Here is a 21546-nt window from a genome sequence, read left to right as displayed (position 1 = left end):
TTTCCCCCTTAGAAAGCTTCTCTAGGCACACAGTCAACACATTTCCAAGAACAGAGGTATTTTGCAAAGTTCTACTCATCAACCTACTGTATGCAATGTACAGTCCGTGCTATAGTTTTCTGAAAGATTATAATTTTCAAAGTCTGTTAAGGATGGCTAAGGTTTCCTAACCAGTATCATTCTAATGCTAATACTTTTGGAAAGGAAAGAGGAGAGGCAGTGCACAAAATGTAATGTGTCATGCCTCAGAAATGAAATGAAAGCCTATGGGGTCTATTCAATTCTAGCTGGAACTGCCGTCTAGTCGGAAAGACGGCAGTTTCCGACTTTAGGTAGACTCATGATTCGACCTATTCAATGGGGCTGCCGTTTTTCCGACTTGTCGGAAAACGTGGATCGGTGGATTAGCTACGGATCCACGTGTTTTGTCGGATTTACGGCAAATCAGACAGGTTTTTAGTCCGTTTTCGACAATGTCAATCCGACTTAAAAAAAAGTTAAATTGATATTGTGGAAAATGGGCAAAACCTCTCGGATTTGGCCTCAAATTGAATACTGAGAGCTGTCTGATCCTTTCCGTCGGAAAGGATCCAACATCAATTGGATACACCTGTATGTGGGAAAAGGGAACGATCTGTGCATTCCAACATATGGGCTTGATAAATTACGACACTGTCATCAAGTCTGAAGAGCAAGGGATTTCTTGGATGAAGACAAGTCCCAAGGAGGAATAGATACTGTATTATACATTATGCCTGTGGCAAACAAAATAATTTGGAGTTAAAGAGCCAGACAGTCAATTCTAGGAGTAAGCAGGATTTTTAAGGAGTCACAGGAAAAGTGCACCCACCAATATATAAGGCTTCTAGAAGTTTTATATACATATATACATACATATATATATATATATATATATATATATAGTATACATAACTGCTGTGGAATGTAAACAGCCCTGTATCATGCAAATATCTAGAGCCCTCGCTTCTGGCCAAAATATAATATTATATCTACAGTAAATTTTACACACACACATATTATATATATAAAATTTAGTTTGGTGCAGTAATTACACACACACACATATGGTATGCAGTTAGCATACTGCGCGTCGGGATCCCAGTGGCGGTATTGTGACAGCCGGGATCCAGACAAGTGGTTACTGCATACCATATGTGTGTCTGTGTTTGCATGTGTGATTACTGCACCACACTAATTTTTAGCAGGAATTAACCAGGGAGTTAATCCAGAGGGTGTACTTTTTCTTCAACATCAGGTTCAGGTTGAAAAACTCTGCAAGAAAAATGCACTATTGGCGGTTAAACCCATTGATTCTGCAGTGAGTTTCCTCATGTTAACCCCAGATTTTCTGCACGGGGAAAAAGGTATTTAATTGAATAGCCTTCCTCTGTGCAATGTGGTAATTAGCCACAGGGTTTATTGAATATGCCCGTGAGTGGCCAAATTATCACCACCACAAGGTGATTTTATGTAAAATAGCTATTCCGCAGGTAATGCTGACCTAGGATGTCTGAATCTATATAAGATCGGAAAGGAGGAGGTACAGTATAAAATATGCTAATGAAATGTATCACTGATGAAATAATGGGTAAACATGATCAGATGGACTTCGAACATGGCGCTCACAGCAGCACATAGGATTTATCAATGAACAAATATCTTGGTAAATAAAACAACATTGATGGGATGTGGACATACCAGCCAGTGTTGTTGGATCCATAATTTTGTCAGGGGGAATGGGAGATTGTGTAGATGCTTGAAGCTGTCCACCAATAGCACTGCTCCCCAAGCCATCAAGATCTACAGTAAGTCAAGAAAATACAGTTAGGTCTTTGAACAAATATAGCATGCTATAAGAGCATTAACTAAGAGGACAGGTCTGATATTATTTTGAATTCGTTTATCAATTTTTATTTTGAATGAAATTGATATAATAAGGACAGTATAAAGATGCAGGTTAGGGATGCAGTGACGGGGACACCAGCCACTAGAAGGCACTTCCTGTGTGTTGTAACTACTCTCGCTGTCCTGATTGTCCATCTACAATAATTCATCACCGGGAAAGCAAAGTTTCAGGTACCCAAAAGGTCATATAGCGTACCGATTCATACCTTGCATACAACGGTAGACACAGAGTTATGCATACAGCATAGAGAACGGTAGTTAGGGAAGTTCCTCACAGTAAAAAAAAACAATTGGTGACACATGAAAACAAATGATTAAGATCCAAATTGCAACAGCCTGTCATTTCTGCTTTGTGCATGTTTCAATAAACCATTAGTTTGGACTTTCAATACATTAGCTTAATTGTTCAGCATACAAACTGGATAAGAACTGATAACTGCAACCATCACTATATTACTCACTAATCAGCATAGTAATGAGGGGTAAGCAGTGTCCCTCAGGGCTCCCCCAGAATCCAGACTCTCCAAGAATGTTCCTATCCAGGACTTGGTGATACAGCTCCTCCATCCAGGCCTGAGAGAAAACTATTAACGCTCCACTTGCCTGCACCTGTTTCATGAACTCTTTCTATTGAGAGAGAGAGAGAGAGAGAGAGAGAGAGAGAGAGGGGAAAAAGTCAAGTGATAAAGGTACAATAATAGATTTTATATATATATATATATATATATATATATATATATATATATATATATAAGCAATGTCCGGCACTCCAATATATACTTAATACACGCCCGGTGCCCTCACGGCCATATGCGGATGAAATAGAAAGTAGTAACATGCGGCACTCACAGCTTAGTAGAAACTGGTAAATAAACGGCCAGACTCCGTGAAGATAGATCAACGTTTCAATTTATAAAATTTTCGTCAGGATACAAACAAATACAAATGAACTCACCTTATATCCCCACCAGCGTGAACATTTCTCCCGCCCGCCGGAGCGCCAGCGCAGGACGCTGAGGCAGGGCGCTGTCAGATGACGTCGCGGCTAACAGCCGTTACGTGCACACCAAACCCATCACCATGGTGACAATCTAAACAAGGCAAAATGCTGCAGTCAATGGCGGTACTTAGAAATAAGACCTCCGTATAGTAATAAGATACAATCGCTTAAAAGCTTATTCCAATACTTCGACAAAAGTTAACATTTCGGATATAACCACCATGTTCAACGTGACAGATTAAGGGGATCTGCTAAGAGAAACCCATAGATATTAGTAACACTGAGTCACAAAAAAAGGGGGAAAAAAACATTATAGTCACAAAATGAATCGGGGCAAATGTAACAATCATATGGTACAAAAAATATATATAAAAATGAAAAGAATGAAAAAAATTTATGAAAATTTTTATAACCAATATATATGAAAAAATTATATCTAATAAAAATAAAAAAACAATATGATGCAAACTAGCAGTACTTGACACCTAAAAGCAGGACAAGGGAAGAGTTTCGTTAAGGCCCCGTGGGGCCAAGACATCCAATTTGGATATCCATCTGGCCTCACATCTCAGCAGAGCAGCCCCTCTGTCGCCTCCTCGTAATGATAAAGGAATATGATCTATCATGCGGTACTTGATGCTGGCCACACTATGTTTAAATTCAGCAAAGTGTCTGGCCACTGGTTGTTCACTCATACCAGTGGACAGTGCCTGTCTAATAGCTGATCTGTGTGCCGTCATCCTCTCTTTGAACTTCCTGATAGTTTTACCTATATAGGAGAGTCCGCATGGGCATATGATCTGGTATACGACATAGGTGCTCTCACATGTTAAGCGATGCTGAATTTTAAGCTTTGTACCTAAATGAGGGTGACAAAAAGTGTCACCACTAATCAGATACTTACAAGTAGTACAGGGACACTTGTAGCATCCCAGTTTACCTGACGTTAAAAAGTTCTTTGGGGGTGGCTTCCCTTTACCTGTAATGTCAGTTTTGACCAGAATATCCCGCAAATTGCTGGATCTGGAGAAACATGGCATCAAATCTACTCCGCCCAACTTCAATTGATCATCTGACTTAATAAGATGCCAATGTTTTTTGGCAATTTTACATACAGTCTCAGAACGTGAATGGTACTGATTCACCCAAGGAAGTTTGGAATCCTGTGTTGTCCTAATCTTTTTGACTAATAGGTCTTTTCTATCCATGGCCAATACTTTTTCTTTATCAAGAAGTAGTTTACGTAATTGGTAACCCCTGGCTACAAATTTGGATATAAGGTCATCAATTTGAGCTGATGCTATAGATGCATTATCATTGATCCTTCTGATTCTGATCATCTGTGAGTATGGTAAGCCATATTTCAGGCTTCTGGGGTGACAGCTGTTCCAATGCAGGAATGTATTGCGGTCAGTTGGTTTAGTAAAGACCGTGGTTGAAATCCTACCTTCAAGGAGAGAGATTCTAACATCTAGGAAATCTATCACCTGTCTATCCATCTTAAAGGTAAATTTAACTGGACTGGCAGAGTTGTTATGAGTTTCCATGATCAATTTAAATTTTTCTTCCGTGCCCCTCCAAATCAACAAAAGATCATCTATGAATCTTGTATAAAATACAATATCCATAGCTATTTCTGGATCTCTGAAAAATAAATCATTCTCGACTGCAAACATGAAGATGTTAGCGTACGTCGGAGCAACTGCAGAACCCATCGCACACCCTTTGGTCTGTAAATAAAAATCACCATCAAAAAGAAAAATTTTTTTGGTGAGGATGAGTTCCAACAGTTGCCCCGCAATTTCAACATGTGCAGCATTTAAAGAGCTAAATTCCAGCAAGAATTTCTGTACCGCTTCTAAACCCTCTGTATGAGGAATGACAGTATATAAACTGCACACATCTGCAGTAATAAGCCAAACATCATTAGAAACAGTATCCAAATCAATCAATTTGTTGAGGAGTGCTGTGGTGTCCAACAAATAATTAGGTTGTGTCTGCACCAAAGGTTGCAGAATGGTATCAAGAAAAGTAGATATGGGCTGAAATAAAGAGCCCCGTGCCGCAATAATGGGCCTCCCCGGTGGAGGGTCGAGGCCCTTATGGATCTTGGGCAAACTGTAAAGTAACGGTACAATGGGAAACTCTGGAATAAGGACCTCAAAGCACTCCTCAGAGATGAGGGACGAATCTAGTGCAATCAACAACGTTTCTCTTAGGCATTTAGAAAAACCAATGGTAGGGTCTCCCCGGAGTTTTAAATAAACACCAGGTTCCACTAACTGACGTTGTAATTCAGATCTATAATCTTGAAGGTCCTGAAGCACTACCGCACCCCCCTTATCTGCAGGACGAATAACAAGATTGTCATTGCTTGATAAAGACTTCAAAGCTTTGAGTTCTTGTGGATTCAAATTGGGTCTCATGGGAGCTGGATCTTTCATGGTATTCACCACCTGCTGATCAATAACACGCATGAAAGTCTTGATGCTTGGATTATTAGTCAAGGGGTCAAAAGAAGATGGTTTTTTGAATTGAAGTATGCTGGACGGAATAGAACTTGTATCACTCCGGGTAGAATCAGGTTGTTTCTGTGAAAAAAACTCTTTTAATTTGAGCTTACGTTGAAGTTGGTGCTTCTCAATATTCCATCTCAGAGGATCAAAATCTTTAGACGGCACAAATGAAAAACCCTTTGAGAGGACACTTTTTTCACTGTCTGTGAGTTCTACACTAGACAAATTGAAAATTATTTGCTCTTGTTGGCTACGGGTGGCTTTTTTCCACGTTTGGCTGCGTCTGTATTGTCCGCCTCGTCGAGTAGGGCGTCTTTGCGGGCACCGGTGCGTGTTGTCACTCCTAAAGGGATGTTGGGACCTCTGCGACGATTGCGATTACGATTCCGGCGGGGTTCAGAGTCGCTGGCCGTACTGGTGTTTTCAGCGGAAGTTTCGCTATCAGAAATAGCTATGGATATTGTATTTTATACAAGATTCATAGATGATCTTTTGTTGATTTGGAGGGGCACGGAAGAAAAATTTAAATTGATCATGGAAACTCATAACAACTCTGCCAGTCCAGTTAAATTTACCTTTAAGATGGATAGACAGGTGATAGATTTCCTAGATGTTAGAATCTCTCTCCTTGAAGGTAGGATTTCAACCACGGTCTTTACTAAACCAACTGACCGCAATACATTCCTGCATTGGAACAGCTGTCACCCCAGAAGCCTGAAATATGGCTTACCATACTCACAGATGATCAGAATCAGAAGGTTTAATGATAATGCATCTATAGCATCAGCTCAAATTGATGACCTTATATCCAAATTTGTAGCCAGGGGTTACCAATTACGTAAACTACTTCTTGATAAAGAAAAAGTATTGGCCATGGATAGAAAAGACCTATTAGTCAAAAAGATTAGGACAACACAGGATTCCAAACTTCCTTGGGTGAATCAGTACCATTCACGTTCTGAGACTGTATGTAAAATTGCCAAAAAACATTGGCATCTTATTAAGTCAGATGATCAATTGAAGTTGGGCGGAGTAGATTTGATGCCATGTTTCTCCAGATCCAGCAATTTGCGGGATATTCTGGTCAAAACTGACATTACAGGTAAAGGGAAGCCACCCCCAAAGAACTTTTTAACGTCAGGTAAACTGGGATGCTACAAGTGTCCCTGTACTACTTGTAAGTATCTGATTAGTGGTGACACTTTTTGTCACCCTCATTTAGGTACAAAGCTTAAAATTCAGCATCGCTTAACATGTGAGAGCACCTATGTCGTATACCAGATCATATGCCCATGCGGACTCTCCTATATAGGTAAAACTATCAGGAAGTTCAAAGAGAGGATGACGGCACACAGATCAGCTATTAGACAGGCACTGTCCACTGGTATGAGTGAACAACCAGTGGCCAGACACTTTGCTGAATTTAAACATAGTGTGGCCAGCATCAAGTACCGCATGATAGATCATATTCCTTTATCATTACGAGGAGGCGACAGAGGGGCTGCTCTGCTGAGATGTGAGGCCAGATGGATATCCAAATTGGATGTCTTGGCCCCACGGGGCCTTAACGAAACTCTTCCCTTGTCCTGCTTTTAGGTGTCAAGTACTGCTAGTTTGCATCATATTGTTTTTTTATTTTTATTAGATATAATTTTTTCATATATATTGGTTATAAAAATTTTCATAAATTTTTTTCATTTTTTTCATTCTTTTCATTTTTATATATATTTTTTGTACCATATGATTGTTACATTTGCCCCGATTCATTTTGTGACTATAATGTTTTTTTCCCCCTTTTTTTGTGACTCAGTGTTACTAATATCTATGGGTTTCTCTTAGCAGATCCCCTTAATCTGTCACGTTGAACATGGTGGTTATATCCGAAATGTTAACTTTTGTCGAAGTATTGGAATAAGCTTTTAAGCGATTGTATCTTATTACTATACGGAGGTCTTATTTCTAAGTACCGCCATTGACTGCAGCATTTTGCCTTGTTTAGATTGTCACCATGGTGATGGGTTTGGTGTGCACGTAACGGCTGTTAGCCGCGACGTCATCTGACAGCGCCCTGCCTCAGCGTCCTGCGCTGGCGCTCCGGCGGGCGGGAGAAATGTTCACGCTGGTGGGGATATAAGGTGAGTTCATTTGTATTTGTTTGTATCCTGACGAAAATTTTATAAATTGAAACGTTGATCTATCTTCACGGAGTCTGGCCGTTTATTTACCAGTTTCTACTAAGCTGTGAGTGCCGCATGTTACTACTTTCTATATATATATATATATAAATATACACACACACACACACACACACACACACAGTATATATTTCTTTTTTATATAATAATAATAATAATAATAATAATATAATAACTATATAATAATAATAATATAATAGATTTCACTGAATCCTGATGCACAGATGTGTCCTCTTACAACATTGCTGCAAAACTTCCGCATGGGTGCATGTATTGGGCAACGCCTTGCCCAGCTAGGCTGTATACGCCTGCTACACGGTTTTACTCTACAGTGCAAGTGGACCACGGGTGCGAGCATATGCATGTACCCAATCTCCCGCAAGATGCCTGCCGTGGTGCATACGCATTGTGGCAAGGCTGCAAGATGACACATACAGATGTGTCCTCATACATCTTTGCTGCAGTCGCACCAAACAGACCCTCTTGGCATGCCAGGTTACTTGAGAATCTTCTATTATCGGGTGTCTTTATTGCCGCAAATGCTTCTTAGTCGCATTGCAACGTGCCAAGAAGACTGAGCTGATTAATTTGACATTTGAAACTGTATACCTGTGTGCAACGGAGTCTCTGAATCTCTATACGAAGTGCTACAATGTAGCAGCGCAACTTTATTCCAATACAAGTTCTGTTCTGTTCTGCTCAGGCAGGTGAAACCAAATCCACGACAAGAAGCCTCTTTTCCCATAATCGTAGCGGTTAAAACACACAGGTATGAGATTTTTCACGGATCCTCTGTGTTTTCACATAGTCTCCTCGTGCATCACAGATACATTTGCAACAAAAAAAAGACACCCGCTGTTAGAAGAGGTATCTTGTGCTGCATGGCATATTGAGGCTAGATGTATAAGGACACATCTGTAGTAAAAGTACCAGATTTATTCATGTATTAAAAGTTATTTTTATATTGCACCCATATTACGCAGTGCTTTACAGAAAATATTTCTGTCATTCACAACAGTCCCTGCCTCAGTGGAGATGATAACCTATATTCCCTATAACCACACATGCACACTACAGTTTGTTGGCAACCATATTAAGCAACCTGTATGTTTTTGGTGTGTGTGAATAAACCAGAGCACTCAGAGAACACCCACAGAACCACCAATGGAACAGAGAAACGTCACACAGATCTGCCATGACTCGGAATTGAACTCATGATCCCAGTGCTTTTAAGCAGTAATGCGAACTATAAGCTAGTATTTCTATATGCATAGCTATTTCACTTACTAGGGTCACTGGGGCCAGGGCAGTTTTTTTCCTGTAGTAGTCACTGTTGGAGAGCTTCAGGTTTAGCAGAAGAGCATAGTAAGATGCCACGTACAGACTATCCGCATTGAGCAGGGACTGGACACTTGCCACACTGTTATTTTGAAAGCCTGGTGAATGCATTACACCTTCAAAAGAATGCAAAAACAATTATTAAATTACATATATAAGGGATATTGGGGTATATGCAATTGCGGTCGAATTCCCGAAATTGTCGAAAAACTGGACTTTGAATATAATGGAGAGGCTTTGCGATGCGCTGTCTGACAGCTCAGACGCGCATAGCCAACCAGCAGAGTGCCAGGACGTTGCGCTCGCTGATTAGCTGAAGAGACCTTTCTGTGACAGTAGTCACAGGGGGTCTCTGCATTCGTGGAAAGGGGTCCCATGTGTAAACATGGAACCCCTTTCAGTCCGTTTGGTCCGGGTGTTCGTTTTTTTTTTTTGCCAAGTACGTGGATTATAACCTGGACACTGGATTGAGGTGAGTATAATTTTATTCACAGGTACACGTGGATTCTACTTGGACAAGTGGACAGAGGTCGGCGTGTGAACATAGGTAGTATGTGTGTGTCGACATGTGTGTAATAAAGTTTTACTATCACGGTGTGCGTGTCCTGTTTTTATTTGGGTATTTATTTTCCAGTAGAACTACAGGTACCAGCGGGCCCGTTTTTCTCCCGCATGCTGGTTCTCCAAGTACCAGCTTGCGGGGGAGGCTTGCTGGGACTTGTAGTACTACTGGAAAAAACAATATTCTTACACTTTTCTCAAGGCTATCAGCCCCCCATCCGCAGCCCTTGGATGGGGGGGGACAGCCTCGAGCTTCACCCCTAGCCCATGGGTGGCTGGGGGGGGGGACCCCTTGATTGAAGGGGTCCCCACTCCCCCAGGGTACCCCGGCCAGGGGTGACTAGTTGGATATTTAATGCCACGGCCGCAGGGCGCTGTATAAAAGTGACCCCCGCCTGTGGCATTATCTGTCCAGCTAGTGGAGCCCGACGCTGGTGTAAAAAATACGGGGGACCCCTACTCTTTTTGTCCCCCATATTTTTTGCACCAGCACCAGGCGCAGAGCCCGGTGCTGGTTTTAAAAATATGGGGGATCCCCTGTCATTTCCCCCCCCCCCCCCCCGGATTTTTAGAACCAGGACCGGCTCAAAGAGCCCGAGGCTGGTTATGCTTTGGAGGGGGGACCCCACGCCATTTTTTTTCCGGGTTTTTTACCGTTTCCCCCCGGTTTTTAAAAATCGGATCAAAATCCGTCAAATCGGCCGTTTTTCGACAGCGGGACTGTCGAATCCGTTTTTTATTGAATATGTTGAATTTCGGCACCCACTTGCCGGAATTCAACGGTCGAATTGTGTCGAATTAAAAAACGGCCGAAAAATTGCCGCGATTCGCCGCTAATTGCATATACCCCATTATATATATATATATATATATATATATATACATACATACATATACACACACACACACACTATATTTAGAGATGAGCGGATTCGGTTTTACTCGGTTCTCAAAACCGATTCTTATTGGCTATCCAAAACACGTGACATCCGTGAGCCAATAAGATTCGGTTTTGAGAACCGAGTAAAACCGAGTAAAACCGAATCCGCTCATCTCTAATATATATATATATATATATATATACAGGTTGAGTATCCCTTATCCAAAATGCTTGGGACCAGAGGTATTTTGGATATCAGATTTTTCCGTATTTTGGAATAATTGCATACCATAATGAGATATCATGGTGATGGGACCTAAATATAAGCACAGAATGCATTTATGTTACATATACACCTTATACACACAGCCTGAAGGTAATTTTAGACAATATTTTTTATAACTTTGTGCATTAAACAAAGTGTGTGTACATTCACACAATTCATTTATGTTTCATATACACCTTATATACACAGCTTAAAGGTCATTTAATACAATATTTTTAATAACTTTGTGTATTAAACAAAGTTTGTGTACATTGAGCCATCAAAAAACAAAGGTTTCACTATCTCTCTTTCACTCAAAAAAGTCCGTATTTCGGAATATTCCGTATTTCGGAATATTTGGATATGGGATACTCAACCTGTATATATATATATATATATATACACACACACACACACACACACACACACACACACACACAATGCAGAGAGCACCCAAATAAATTACATACATACTACTGTTCTTCTGATAGATAGGACATTTTTGTGTATGCAGAAAATCAGCAAGACAATGGAATTTTGTTACTAGTCTACTAGTGGATTAATTAGAATCCATGCCACACCGCAGTGAGGCAGTAATTCATGTAACAGGAGCCCAAACCAAGTACTGAGTACATATGCATGATTATACTTTTCAGAGGGCCGACGTTTCTGTATTTAAAATCCTTTTTTTTATTGATTTTATGTAATATTCTAGTTTTCTGAGATTTTGGATTTGGGGTTTTCTTAAACTGTAAGCCACAATCCTCAAAACTCTAACCAATAAAGGCTTGAAATATCTCACTTTGCATATGTAATGAGTCTATATAATATATTAGTTTCACCTTTTAAGTTGAATTACTGAAATAAATGAACTTTTGCACGATATTCTAATTTTCTGAGTTTCACCTGTATTGTTGGTATCTGTGAATGTTATTTGTAACACTTTTATAAATGAAAAACTTATTGCAAAGAGATTATTAATGCACAATTTACATATAGTATTGCATAAGAGGGCAGCTAATTGTTTAACAAATTACATGAAGGCATTCATTATTAAAAATTACCAGCTTGCATACTTGAACAAAATGTTGAAGCAAAATTCTGCAGTGTGGAATCAACTTCCTCCATTCTCTGCAGGGTCATAAGCCGTGGAATCAGACCTTCCAGCGATTGCACAAAGAGACGAGCACCGTGCTGATCTGCCTCCTGGTTTTTCAGTAGTTTTAAAGACAAAGCCGCAGTCCGTAATGATCTATGACCAGGACAGTCTCTGGGAGTCTGATCCTCATCTGCCAGAGAACAGTTATCAGACCCAATGTCAGAGACATCAGATCTACCTGAATCCTTTTCTGCAGCCATTGAATACTGATCGCAGGAATCAAATTCAGTCCTAGAAAGGTCTTGCTCATCAACACTAAAATTACTCTCACTATACCTGGAGCCATAAGATCTTGCCCTACTATCAACTGATAAAAAATTTGTTATGTCTGGATAAACCGTAATATGACTCCTTTGTACGACATCCGGTTGATCTACAACTTCTAACTCTGTATCTTTATTACGATTATCTTGGAGAGCTGGTGACTGTAAATTATTCCCTTGCCCATCCACATTGTCTTCTGGAGTAGTCTGCCCCAAATCTCCTTCTAACGTGGTCTGTCCCGTGTCCGTGGTCACACTAATGCTTATATCAGGGCTTTTCTCTGTCTGCAGCTCCCAAGGTGTGTGCTCTGAGGAAAGAATGCGCCTCTGCCACCTGAAGTCTGCCTCATTAATTTCCATGGACTCTCTGCTCGACTCCGCTCCATCCCTTAGTTCATCAAGACGTCGAAGAAGATGCTGGACCTGATCTTCCTTGAGACCTTTTCCTTGGCTCAGTTCATCTAAAGCTCCAAGCAAGGCACAAACACAGGACACTGATGCATAGCAAGCCTCAATGCCTCCTTTCATGCATGCCTCGGCCATCCCATCCATAATTCTACAACATAAAATAACAAAGTATAAATATTAATTGGCAAACGTTCATGGATACAACGCAAGTGGCTGAGCAAGATTATGAAGAATGACAGAAAACATAAATGACATGTAGAAAACATTTTCAAACCCTATTTGCAATATGCAATATTTGTCATTGTATACGTAACAGGTAATACTGCCTATTGCAGATAGTAAGGATACTAGAGGTCACCTTTCAGTTTCGTGTACTGTTTAAGATATTGAGGGAGATTTATCAAAGCTTGGAGATACTGTAAAGTGAAAAGAGATCAAGTACTAACCAATCAGCTCCTGTCATATTACAGGCTATGGGGCTTATACAGAGATGAACGGTATTGTCGCCACCGCGTGACAATATGCAAATACCGCAGGAGGCGTCTTGTGTGATCATCTGTGTGAACATCAGACTTTTGAGTAACCCTCAAGTTACCCAAGACATCTGGTGAAATCAAGCAGGCAGGGCCAGTAAAGCTGCATCTAAGGGTGCAGCCACTGGCTTCGGCATGCACAGAAAACAGGGCTGACACGTCCCCATTTTCTGGAACGCTGCCCCCCAAACACCAGTAGTAGGTCAATCATGCTGCGGCTTTTGAGACACTCTGAGCGACGCTGCAGATAAACACATAAAAAGTGCAGATTGTGTGTTCACCCTAAACCCTAAAAATTAAAATACTGTAGCATTCACTCAGTCCGTGTGTTTGAAAATGACAGTTAGGAGCTGATTGGATGGTACTTTATTTCTCTCCATTGTATCTCTCTCCAAGCTTTGATAAATCTACCCCATTGCAATATACTTCTAGATATGATATACTGGTAATTTAGACCAACTTATCAGACTGCTTTTTACGTCTTGCATGGAAAACATTCTATTCACTTTCATAATTTTTGTCCTATACATAATTACACAATACTGGTCAGATTAAATCAGATAGAGGGAATTACTAACAATGTTTCTATTGGTGAGGTACAGGATTTACAGAGTATATGTGCAGATTGCTTCATTATTGTAAAAAAAAAGTTTGTCCTCACTGGGTAAAGGGAAATGTATTGTAGAAGAAAACAAAAATGAAACAACTAAAGAGAGACCTTTTAAAGAGTGGAGACGTTGCCCTAGCAACTAATTTCTACCTATCATTTTACTGAATATACTTGATAAATGCTATATCGCAGCTGACTGGTTGCTCTGGGCATTTGTTTCCACTTGTCCACTCTTTAAAAGGTTTCATACATTTCTCAGAATATCAAAAACACTATTTAGAGATTGAATGGTATCCGGATGGTAGGTTGGCAGTCAATAGGTCGACCACTATTGGTTGACATTTGAAAAATGTCAACACAGTAAAAAAAAGGTCGACACAGACCATGTCGACACATGAAAAGGTCGACACGCCTTTTTTTTATACTTTTTTTTTCTTTGTAACTTTTTCATATTTTACCATCTACGAGGACAACGATTGGTAATTTGGTAATAGTAGGCGAGCCATGCTAGGGTACGCAGTGTACTAATTGGGGGTTCCTTGTCATGTTATGGGGAAAAAATAAAATAAAAATCATGTCGACATTTTCATGTGTTGACCCGTCCCGTGTCGACCTTTTCACTGTGTCTACCTTTTTCCCACATTGTCCATGCCCATGTCAACTAATAGTGGTCCACCTATTGACTGTCGACCTTATCAAGGTAGACCCTTTGATCCATAACCCGTTTGGATTAGGACTCCTTACTATGCTTCTTAGGGCTACTAACAACATTTTGCATATAATAAAATATTTGTAAGTGGATGTATTCATCTTTTTTTCTCTGGTTCTCTATGGAAATACTGGTCCTGTTTTATATTGCATAAAAACATATAAAAAAACAAACAAACTCATACTAACAACAGCTACAATCGTGTCTTGCTTTACCATTATTATATTTTAAGTTATTCAAGAAAATGGTGACATGCTTAAAAAAATAAAAATAAAAATGTAAACTTCTTGATTTTGCTGGGTCACATATTGTAAGTACCACCTCCCTGCTACCTATAGAGAGGCGAAGAAAAGGGATAATACAGTAAGTCTTTAGCTAGTAATCTCTCTAAGCTTAGTTCCTGGACACTGTACAAAGACAAAAACAAGTACATTTATTTCTTCTTTCTTACACAGCAAAAGAAAAAAACAGGTAATTGCACCGCTGTACATCACAATACAGTATACAGTAAGGGGTCCTTTGAACATTAGTCACTATTAGAAGTACACGTGTCCTCATACATCTTTGCTGCAGTCACGACAAACAGCCACTCTTGGCACGCCAGGTCACGTAAAAACCTTCTAGCATTGGACGTCTTTTCTGCTGAAAATGCATCCTATTCGCAATACAATGCAGCCAGGACGCACAAGGAGACTGTGCTGATCCATTTGCTATAGGACACATGTATATTGTGTGACTGAGTCTCTGAATCTGTTCACGAATTGCTACAATGTAGCAGTCGCAGCTTTTCTCCAATACAAGTTCTGTTCTGCTCTGTACATACAATATACAAGTGTCATAAATCTAATTAATCAGCACTGTCTCCTGGTGCTTCCTAGTCATATGGCATTGCGACTAAGACATTTAAACAAGCAACAAAACAAAACAAAAAAAAGACGCCCGACGTTAGCAGAGTTCCATGGGACCTGGCAGTTCACTATCGCCAGGCATCGCGAACTGCGTGTCTATTGAGGCTAGATGTATGAAAACACATAAGTATTTAACACAGACAAAGCCACTTTCTAAGTATTATTGTTATTACATTTTATTTATAGGGCGCCACAAGTGTTTCGCAGCGCCGTACAAAGGACAGTACAGGGAGACAAAACTTAGCATAACAGTAAATAACAAAAATGGAGTGTAGGTAACAAAGAGCACCACAATTCTCAAAACATAATACAGCTTAGATGTAAGTAGCGAAGGAGTAATCATTGTACTACTTGGGGCTGGCGGCCATAGATAGAGAGGGGCCATTTACCAGCAGGAGAAAAAGCAGGTAAAGATGGTCGCCGAGTGAAATGTGTCAAGAAGAGGGCTTAGACAAGAGGAAAGAGGGCCCTGCTCTGAAGAGCTAACAATCTAGTGGGGAGGGGCAACAGACAGATGACATGAGGTGCAAGCAAGCAGGTAGAAGCCTGATGGTGGTATGCGAGCAAAGCAGAGATGTCCAAGGCATGGGGCAGGGGGATGGAGGAGCAGCCTAAGGACTAGGTTATGCATTGGAGGGGTACGCTTTGATAAATAGGTGGGTTTTCAGTGCCCGTTTCAAGCTTTGCAAGGTCTGGGAGAGTCTAATGGAGCGGGGGAGCGCATTCCACTGAAGGGGTGCAGCACGGGCAAAATCCTGAACTCGTGCATGGGAAGCAGTGACCAAGGCAGAGGAGAGGCGACGGTCATCAGCCGACCGTAGTGGGCGGGAGGGAGTATGAAGGGAGAGGAGGTTGGAGATGTAGGGAGCAGTGGAATTAGAGATGGCCTTGTATGTGAGGGTGAGGAGTTTGAAGAGGATTCTGTAGGGGAATGGGAGCCAGTGTAGATTTTGTCAAAGGGGAGTGGCAGAAGTGGAGCGGCGGGAGAGGAAGATGAGCCTAGCTGCGGAGTTGAGGACAGATTGGAGGGGAGCGATGTGGGAGCAAGTGAGGCCAGTGAGGAGTAAGTAGAAACCCTTCAAATAATAGTAGCTCACCATAACCCCCTAAATATGTACATTTCAGTACAGAGCCCTGTGATATTGTGCAAAAGAGAGTGCAACAATTTGCTAAACATTAAAAGAATAAAACATCTGTTTTGATAAAGTCTAAGGATAGTGTACCACATTCATCTTATGATCTTTGTTACCGAGCTCTAGCACAATCACTACACTAAAAGTACAATAATCCTGTCAATATGCACAACATTGTTCTACACAAAACTGATAAATCATAGTATTTTTACCAAGCTAGGAAAACTTGTAAATGCCCAAATGAAACAAACTTGGTGTCTAATAATTAGTACATATATTGAGCAGGATTTACGACATAAACATATTGAACATGTCATGAAACAGAGTCAATAGACTGTATGAAGTAACGAGCAGAGGTTGAACTCACAACTTTAGAAGGTCCAGATGAGACTTCCTCTTTGATATGGACCGTTTTCTTGTTTCAGGTTCAGAAGTGCATGGCCCTGCAAGGTCGAAAAGTCTCTGAGGACTGCCGAGTATCTAGGAGTCAGAAGACAAGCAGGCTAGGATCATCCCTATGTGATTATTATGCTCATTAGGAGGCCAGCACAACTTTGCCAGAATGACAGAAGACTATAGTTAATATACCGGACAGTAAAGGCAGTGCATACAATAGGTGTGTTTTGTGTGAACATTTCCACTGGTTCTTTGCCTGAAAGCATCTCAATGCTAGGTCAACAATGTAATGTGAGAATGCCATGAACATAGATATTTACCCTGAAGTTCTGTTGTCACTTACAGTAATATGTATTATTAATATTAACACTCATTTAATCAGAGACTTAACTAGAGGCTGGCCAGGATGGCACCTGCCAGGGAGCTGGTCGAAGGTAAGGGCACCATCCTGGCCATAGACAACACTACAGCAGTACCCCCGGCCTAACAATCAATAGGACTCTTCTCAGAGAGGTCACAATGCCAGACAAGCCATGTCATGCCAAGCACTATAAATGATGCAGGTGGTACTCCCATCTGTTGCCCCACTCTCCCTCCTCCACCAGCCTGCATAGCGGTAACAGTCAGTCACCTGGAAAAAGTGACAGGACAAGAGTCAGGGCTGGAGCTACTGCAGGATTCACAGAAGCTGAAATCAGCAAGTTAGTAAAACAGAATATGGGGAGGGGTGGGGTGGGTGTTTATTATGGTATATCATTTGAATTGAAAGCACAATGGGGTATATTTACTAAGGTCCCGATTTTGCCCGAGAATACGTTTTTTCTTCAAAGTGTCATTTCGGGAATTTACTAAGCAAAAATCTCGGCAGTGATGAGGGCATTCGTAATATTTTGGAAGTCCTAGGAAAAAATCACGAATCAATACACCATCGGTCAAATACACCTGCAATTTGGTAGAAATCGGTAATTTACTAAAAAGTGCAAATCACAAACACTGCCGACAATAGCCAAACACTGCCGTGCTGAAATACAATTCGTGAAAAAGTGCTAAAAATAAACAGACCTGCTTTTTTTCCCCGTGTTTGGATAGGCATGCACGGATCCATGAGATCCGTGCATGTTTTTCAGTGGGAAGGGGTGTGAAAGTGTTAATTTTTATAAAAAAATAAATGTGTGGGGTCCCCCCTCCTAAGCCAAACCAGCCTCGGGCTCTTTGAGCCGGTCCTAGTTGCAAAAATATGGGAAAAAAATGTCAGGGGTTCCCCCATATTTAAGCAACCAGCACCGGGCTCTGCGCCTGGTCCTGGTTCCAAAAATACGGGGGACAAAAAGCGTAGGGGTCCCCCGTATTTCTGAAACCAGCACCGGGCTCCACTAGCCAGATACATAATGCCACAGCCGGGGGACACTTTTATATAGGTCCCGGCGGCCCTGGCATTACATAACCAACTAGTCACCCCTGGCCGGGGTACCCTGGAGGAGTGGGGACCCCTTCAATCAAGGGGTCCCCCCCCTCCAGCCACCCAAGGACCAGGGGTGAAGCCCGAGGCTGTCCACCCCATCCAAGGGCTGCGGATGGGAGGCTGATAGCCGGTTTGCCAAAAAATGAATATTGTTTTTAGTAGCAGTACAACAAGTCCCAGCAAGCCTCCCCCGCAAGCTGGTACTTGGAGAACCACAAGTACCAGCATGCGGAGGAAAACCGGGCCCGCTGGTACCTGTAGTACTACTACTAAAAAAATACCCCAATAAAAACATAAGACACACACCTTGAAAGTATAACTTTAATACATACTCCATATACACATACTTACCTATGTTCACACGAGGGTCGGTCCTCTTCTCCATGTAGAATCCATGGTGTACCTGTTGGAAAAATTATACTCACAAAATCCAGTGTAGAAGGCTCCTCTTTTAATCCATTTGTAATCCAGGTACTTTGCAAAATAACAAAACGGACACCCGACCTCGCACTGAAAGGGGTCAGCGGTGAGGTTACTTTCGGTCAACCGCTGACCACAAAGTTCCCACCATTGGTTACAATGGAGCGCATAGGCGCTACATTGTAACACTGCCGTGTGCTGCCTGTCATACAGTACAGGAGCACACAGCCAATCAGGAGGGTGCCACAATGTGGCGCTCCCTGATTGGCTGATGGAACCGTCTTAGACATAAGTCAGAGAGGGTTCCTGGCATTCGGGGAAAGGGGTCCCATGTGAAAACATGGGGCCCCTTTCAGTGCGAGGTCGGGTGTCCGTTTTCTTATTTTGCAAAGTACCTGGATTACAAATGGATTAAAAGAGGAGCCTTCTAACACTGGATTTTATGAGTATAATTTTTTCAACAGGTACACCATAGATTCTACATGGAGAAGAGGACCGACCCTCGTGTGAACATAGGTAAGTATGTGTATATGGAGGTGTGGATGTATGTATTAAAGTTATACTTTCAAGGTGTGTGTCTTATGTTTTTATTGGGGTATTTTTTTAGTAGTAGTACTACAGGTACCAGCGGGCCCGGTTTTCCTCAGCATGCTGGTACTTGTGGTTCTCCAAGTACCAGCTTGCGGGGGAGGCTTGCTGGGACTTGTAGTACTGCTACTAAAAACAATATTCATTTTTTGACAAAACGGCTATCAGCCTCCCATCCGCAGCCCTTGGATGGGGGGGGGGACAGCCTCGGGCTTCACCCCTGGTCCTTGGGTGGCTGGAGGGGGGGGACCCCTTGATTGAAGGGGTCCCCACTCCTCCAGGGTACCCCGGCCAGGGGTGACTAGTTGGTTATGTAATGCCAGGGCCGCCGGGACCTATATAAAAGTGTCCCCCGGCTGTGGCATTATGTATCTGGCTAGTGGAGCCCGGTGCTGGTTTCAGAAATACGGGGGGACCCCTACGCTTTTTGTCCCCCGTATTTTGGAACCAGGACCAGGCGCAGAGCCCGGTGCTGGTTGCTTAAATATGGGGGAACCCCTGACATTTTTTTCCCCATATTTTTGCAACCAGGACCGGCTCAAAGAGCCCGAGGCTGGTTTGGCTTAGGAGGGGGGACCCCACGCAATTTTTTTTGGATTTTAACACTGATTCCAACTTTTTAAAAGGTGCACAATGAAGCCCAGCATGGATCTCTCAGATCCGGCCGAGATTCATTGTATTAAAGTCGGCAGTGTTTTACAAGTCACTCACGTAAAACACTGCCTAAAAAAACGAATGACATCGACATCGGTAAATCCGACAATGCAGAATACGACAGCTTAGTAAATTAGCCGTAATAAATTCAAAAAGTTGCAACTTTACACTTTCGATGTCATTCGTGATTGAACTTTGACCTCAAACGGGAAAATACGAATTTTAGTAAATATAAATATACCCCAATGTGTCATAATGTGAATTGGAGGAACACACACTGTGACATATAGTGCGACATTCAATTGTTTATCGCTCCCAATCTCCCGTCCCGTCAATTGTTTCGCTGCAGCCCCTGAGTGTGTGAAAAGTAAGGAAAAATATAAGGCAATAAAAGTCAAAACTCATGGGAATACATATAAAGCCCTGCAGTGAGTGTTAACTCACCTTCCCGGTAAACTTCACTCTCCCCTTATCGGATTGTGACCGTCTCTTGCGAAACCTCAGTGCATGTGCCGGTCATCTTTACACAGCAGCCCCAACGGTTTTTGAATTAAAAATAAAAATGTTATTGTTCTTTTGTATGCACAGTTCCTGGCTGTCAAAGTAGACAGTCAGGGAGAGAGCTGTGGTGTACGGGCAACGACATCTGCAGCTGTCGAAATAGATAGCTGCAGGTGTCGAAATGGTCAGTGCCACTGACTGTTTATACATTGCCCTGCATATCGGTGTGCTATCTTTTATAGCACCTTGTTACTGAGCACTCAACAACGCTGCAATACATAGCGGAGTAGCGGTATCACAACTTCTCCCCCATAACGACAATTCATACATTTACTCCTCAGTGCAGAAACGTCTGGTGCACCCCTCCAATTGAATAATTATGCACTTGGAGGCATTTCATTTGTATAATGTGGCCAATAAAGATGTAATTTTTCAGGTGATTTCTGTAAAAAGCTCAAAAATGGATTTACTTATGTAGGACATGTATTTCGGGGTGCTATATAGAAGCTTACACACTTGCCAATGCAGGGCGGAGGGGGCAGAGGGAGCGGAGCGGGATGACATGCTGCATTTTTCAGCATTGCATAGCTAGGGGATCCGGTCTGAAGATCGACAGTGTCTAGGTCGACAATGTTTAGGTCGACCACTATAGGTCGACAGTCACTAGGTCGACAGGGTCAGAAGGTCGACATGTTCTAGGTTGACAGGTCAAAAGGTCGACATGAGTTTTTCAATTTTTATATCTTTTTTTTTCTTTTTCATACTTAACGATCCACGTGGACTACGAATGGAACGGTAATCTGTGCCGAGTGAAGCGAGGCACCTTGCCTGAAGCATGGCGAGCTTCGCTCGCCATGCGAGGGGATACAGTGCACTAATTGGGGTTCCCGGTCATGCTTCGAAGAAAACAACACCAAAAAAAAAAACTCATGTCGACCTTTGGACTTGTCGACCTAGAACATGTCGACCTTCTGACCCTGTCGACCTAGTGACTGTCGACCTATAGTGGTCGACCTAAATATTGTCGACCTAGACACTGTCGATCTAATCATCCACACCCATAGCTAGCAACGTCTTCTGTCAGCCATGCAGCAGGCCAACCAGAAGACATTGCTAATCGA

At 41.9% G+C, this 21546-nt stretch overlaps 1 protein-coding gene across 5 annotated transcripts in view; it reads right to left on the bottom strand.

Annotated features, from left to right (window-relative positions):
- ARFGEF3 (ARFGEF family member 3) overlaps positions 1-21546 on the bottom strand; it is a 366510-nt gene that overhangs the window by 123538 nt on the left and 221426 nt on the right. For 4 of the 5 annotated variants that reach the window (XM_063917418.1, XM_063917421.1, XM_063917420.1 and 1 more), the window contains 5 exons: positions 16772-16884; positions 11746-12659; positions 8925-9091; positions 2388-2553; positions 1720-1821 (listed from right to left, as the gene is read on the bottom strand). In XM_063917418.1, the coding sequence (XP_063773488.1) occupies positions 1720-1821; positions 2388-2553; positions 8925-9091; positions 11746-12659; positions 16772-16884 (1462 nt within the window). The remainder of the gene's footprint in view (positions 1-1719; positions 1822-2387; positions 2554-8924; positions 9092-11745; positions 12660-16771; positions 16885-21546) is intronic. The other variant, XM_063917419.1, reaches the window with a different exon arrangement.

The sequence above is a fragment of the Pseudophryne corroboree genome, chromosome 4 (genome assembly GCF_028390025.1).
Source record: "Pseudophryne corroboree isolate aPseCor3 chromosome 4, aPseCor3.hap2, whole genome shotgun sequence".
Lineage (NCBI taxonomy): Eukaryota > Metazoa > Chordata > Amphibia > Anura > Myobatrachidae > Pseudophryne > Pseudophryne corroboree.
Note: the sequence above shows the minus strand (reverse complement) of the source record. Positions and strands in the feature narration are given on the sequence as shown.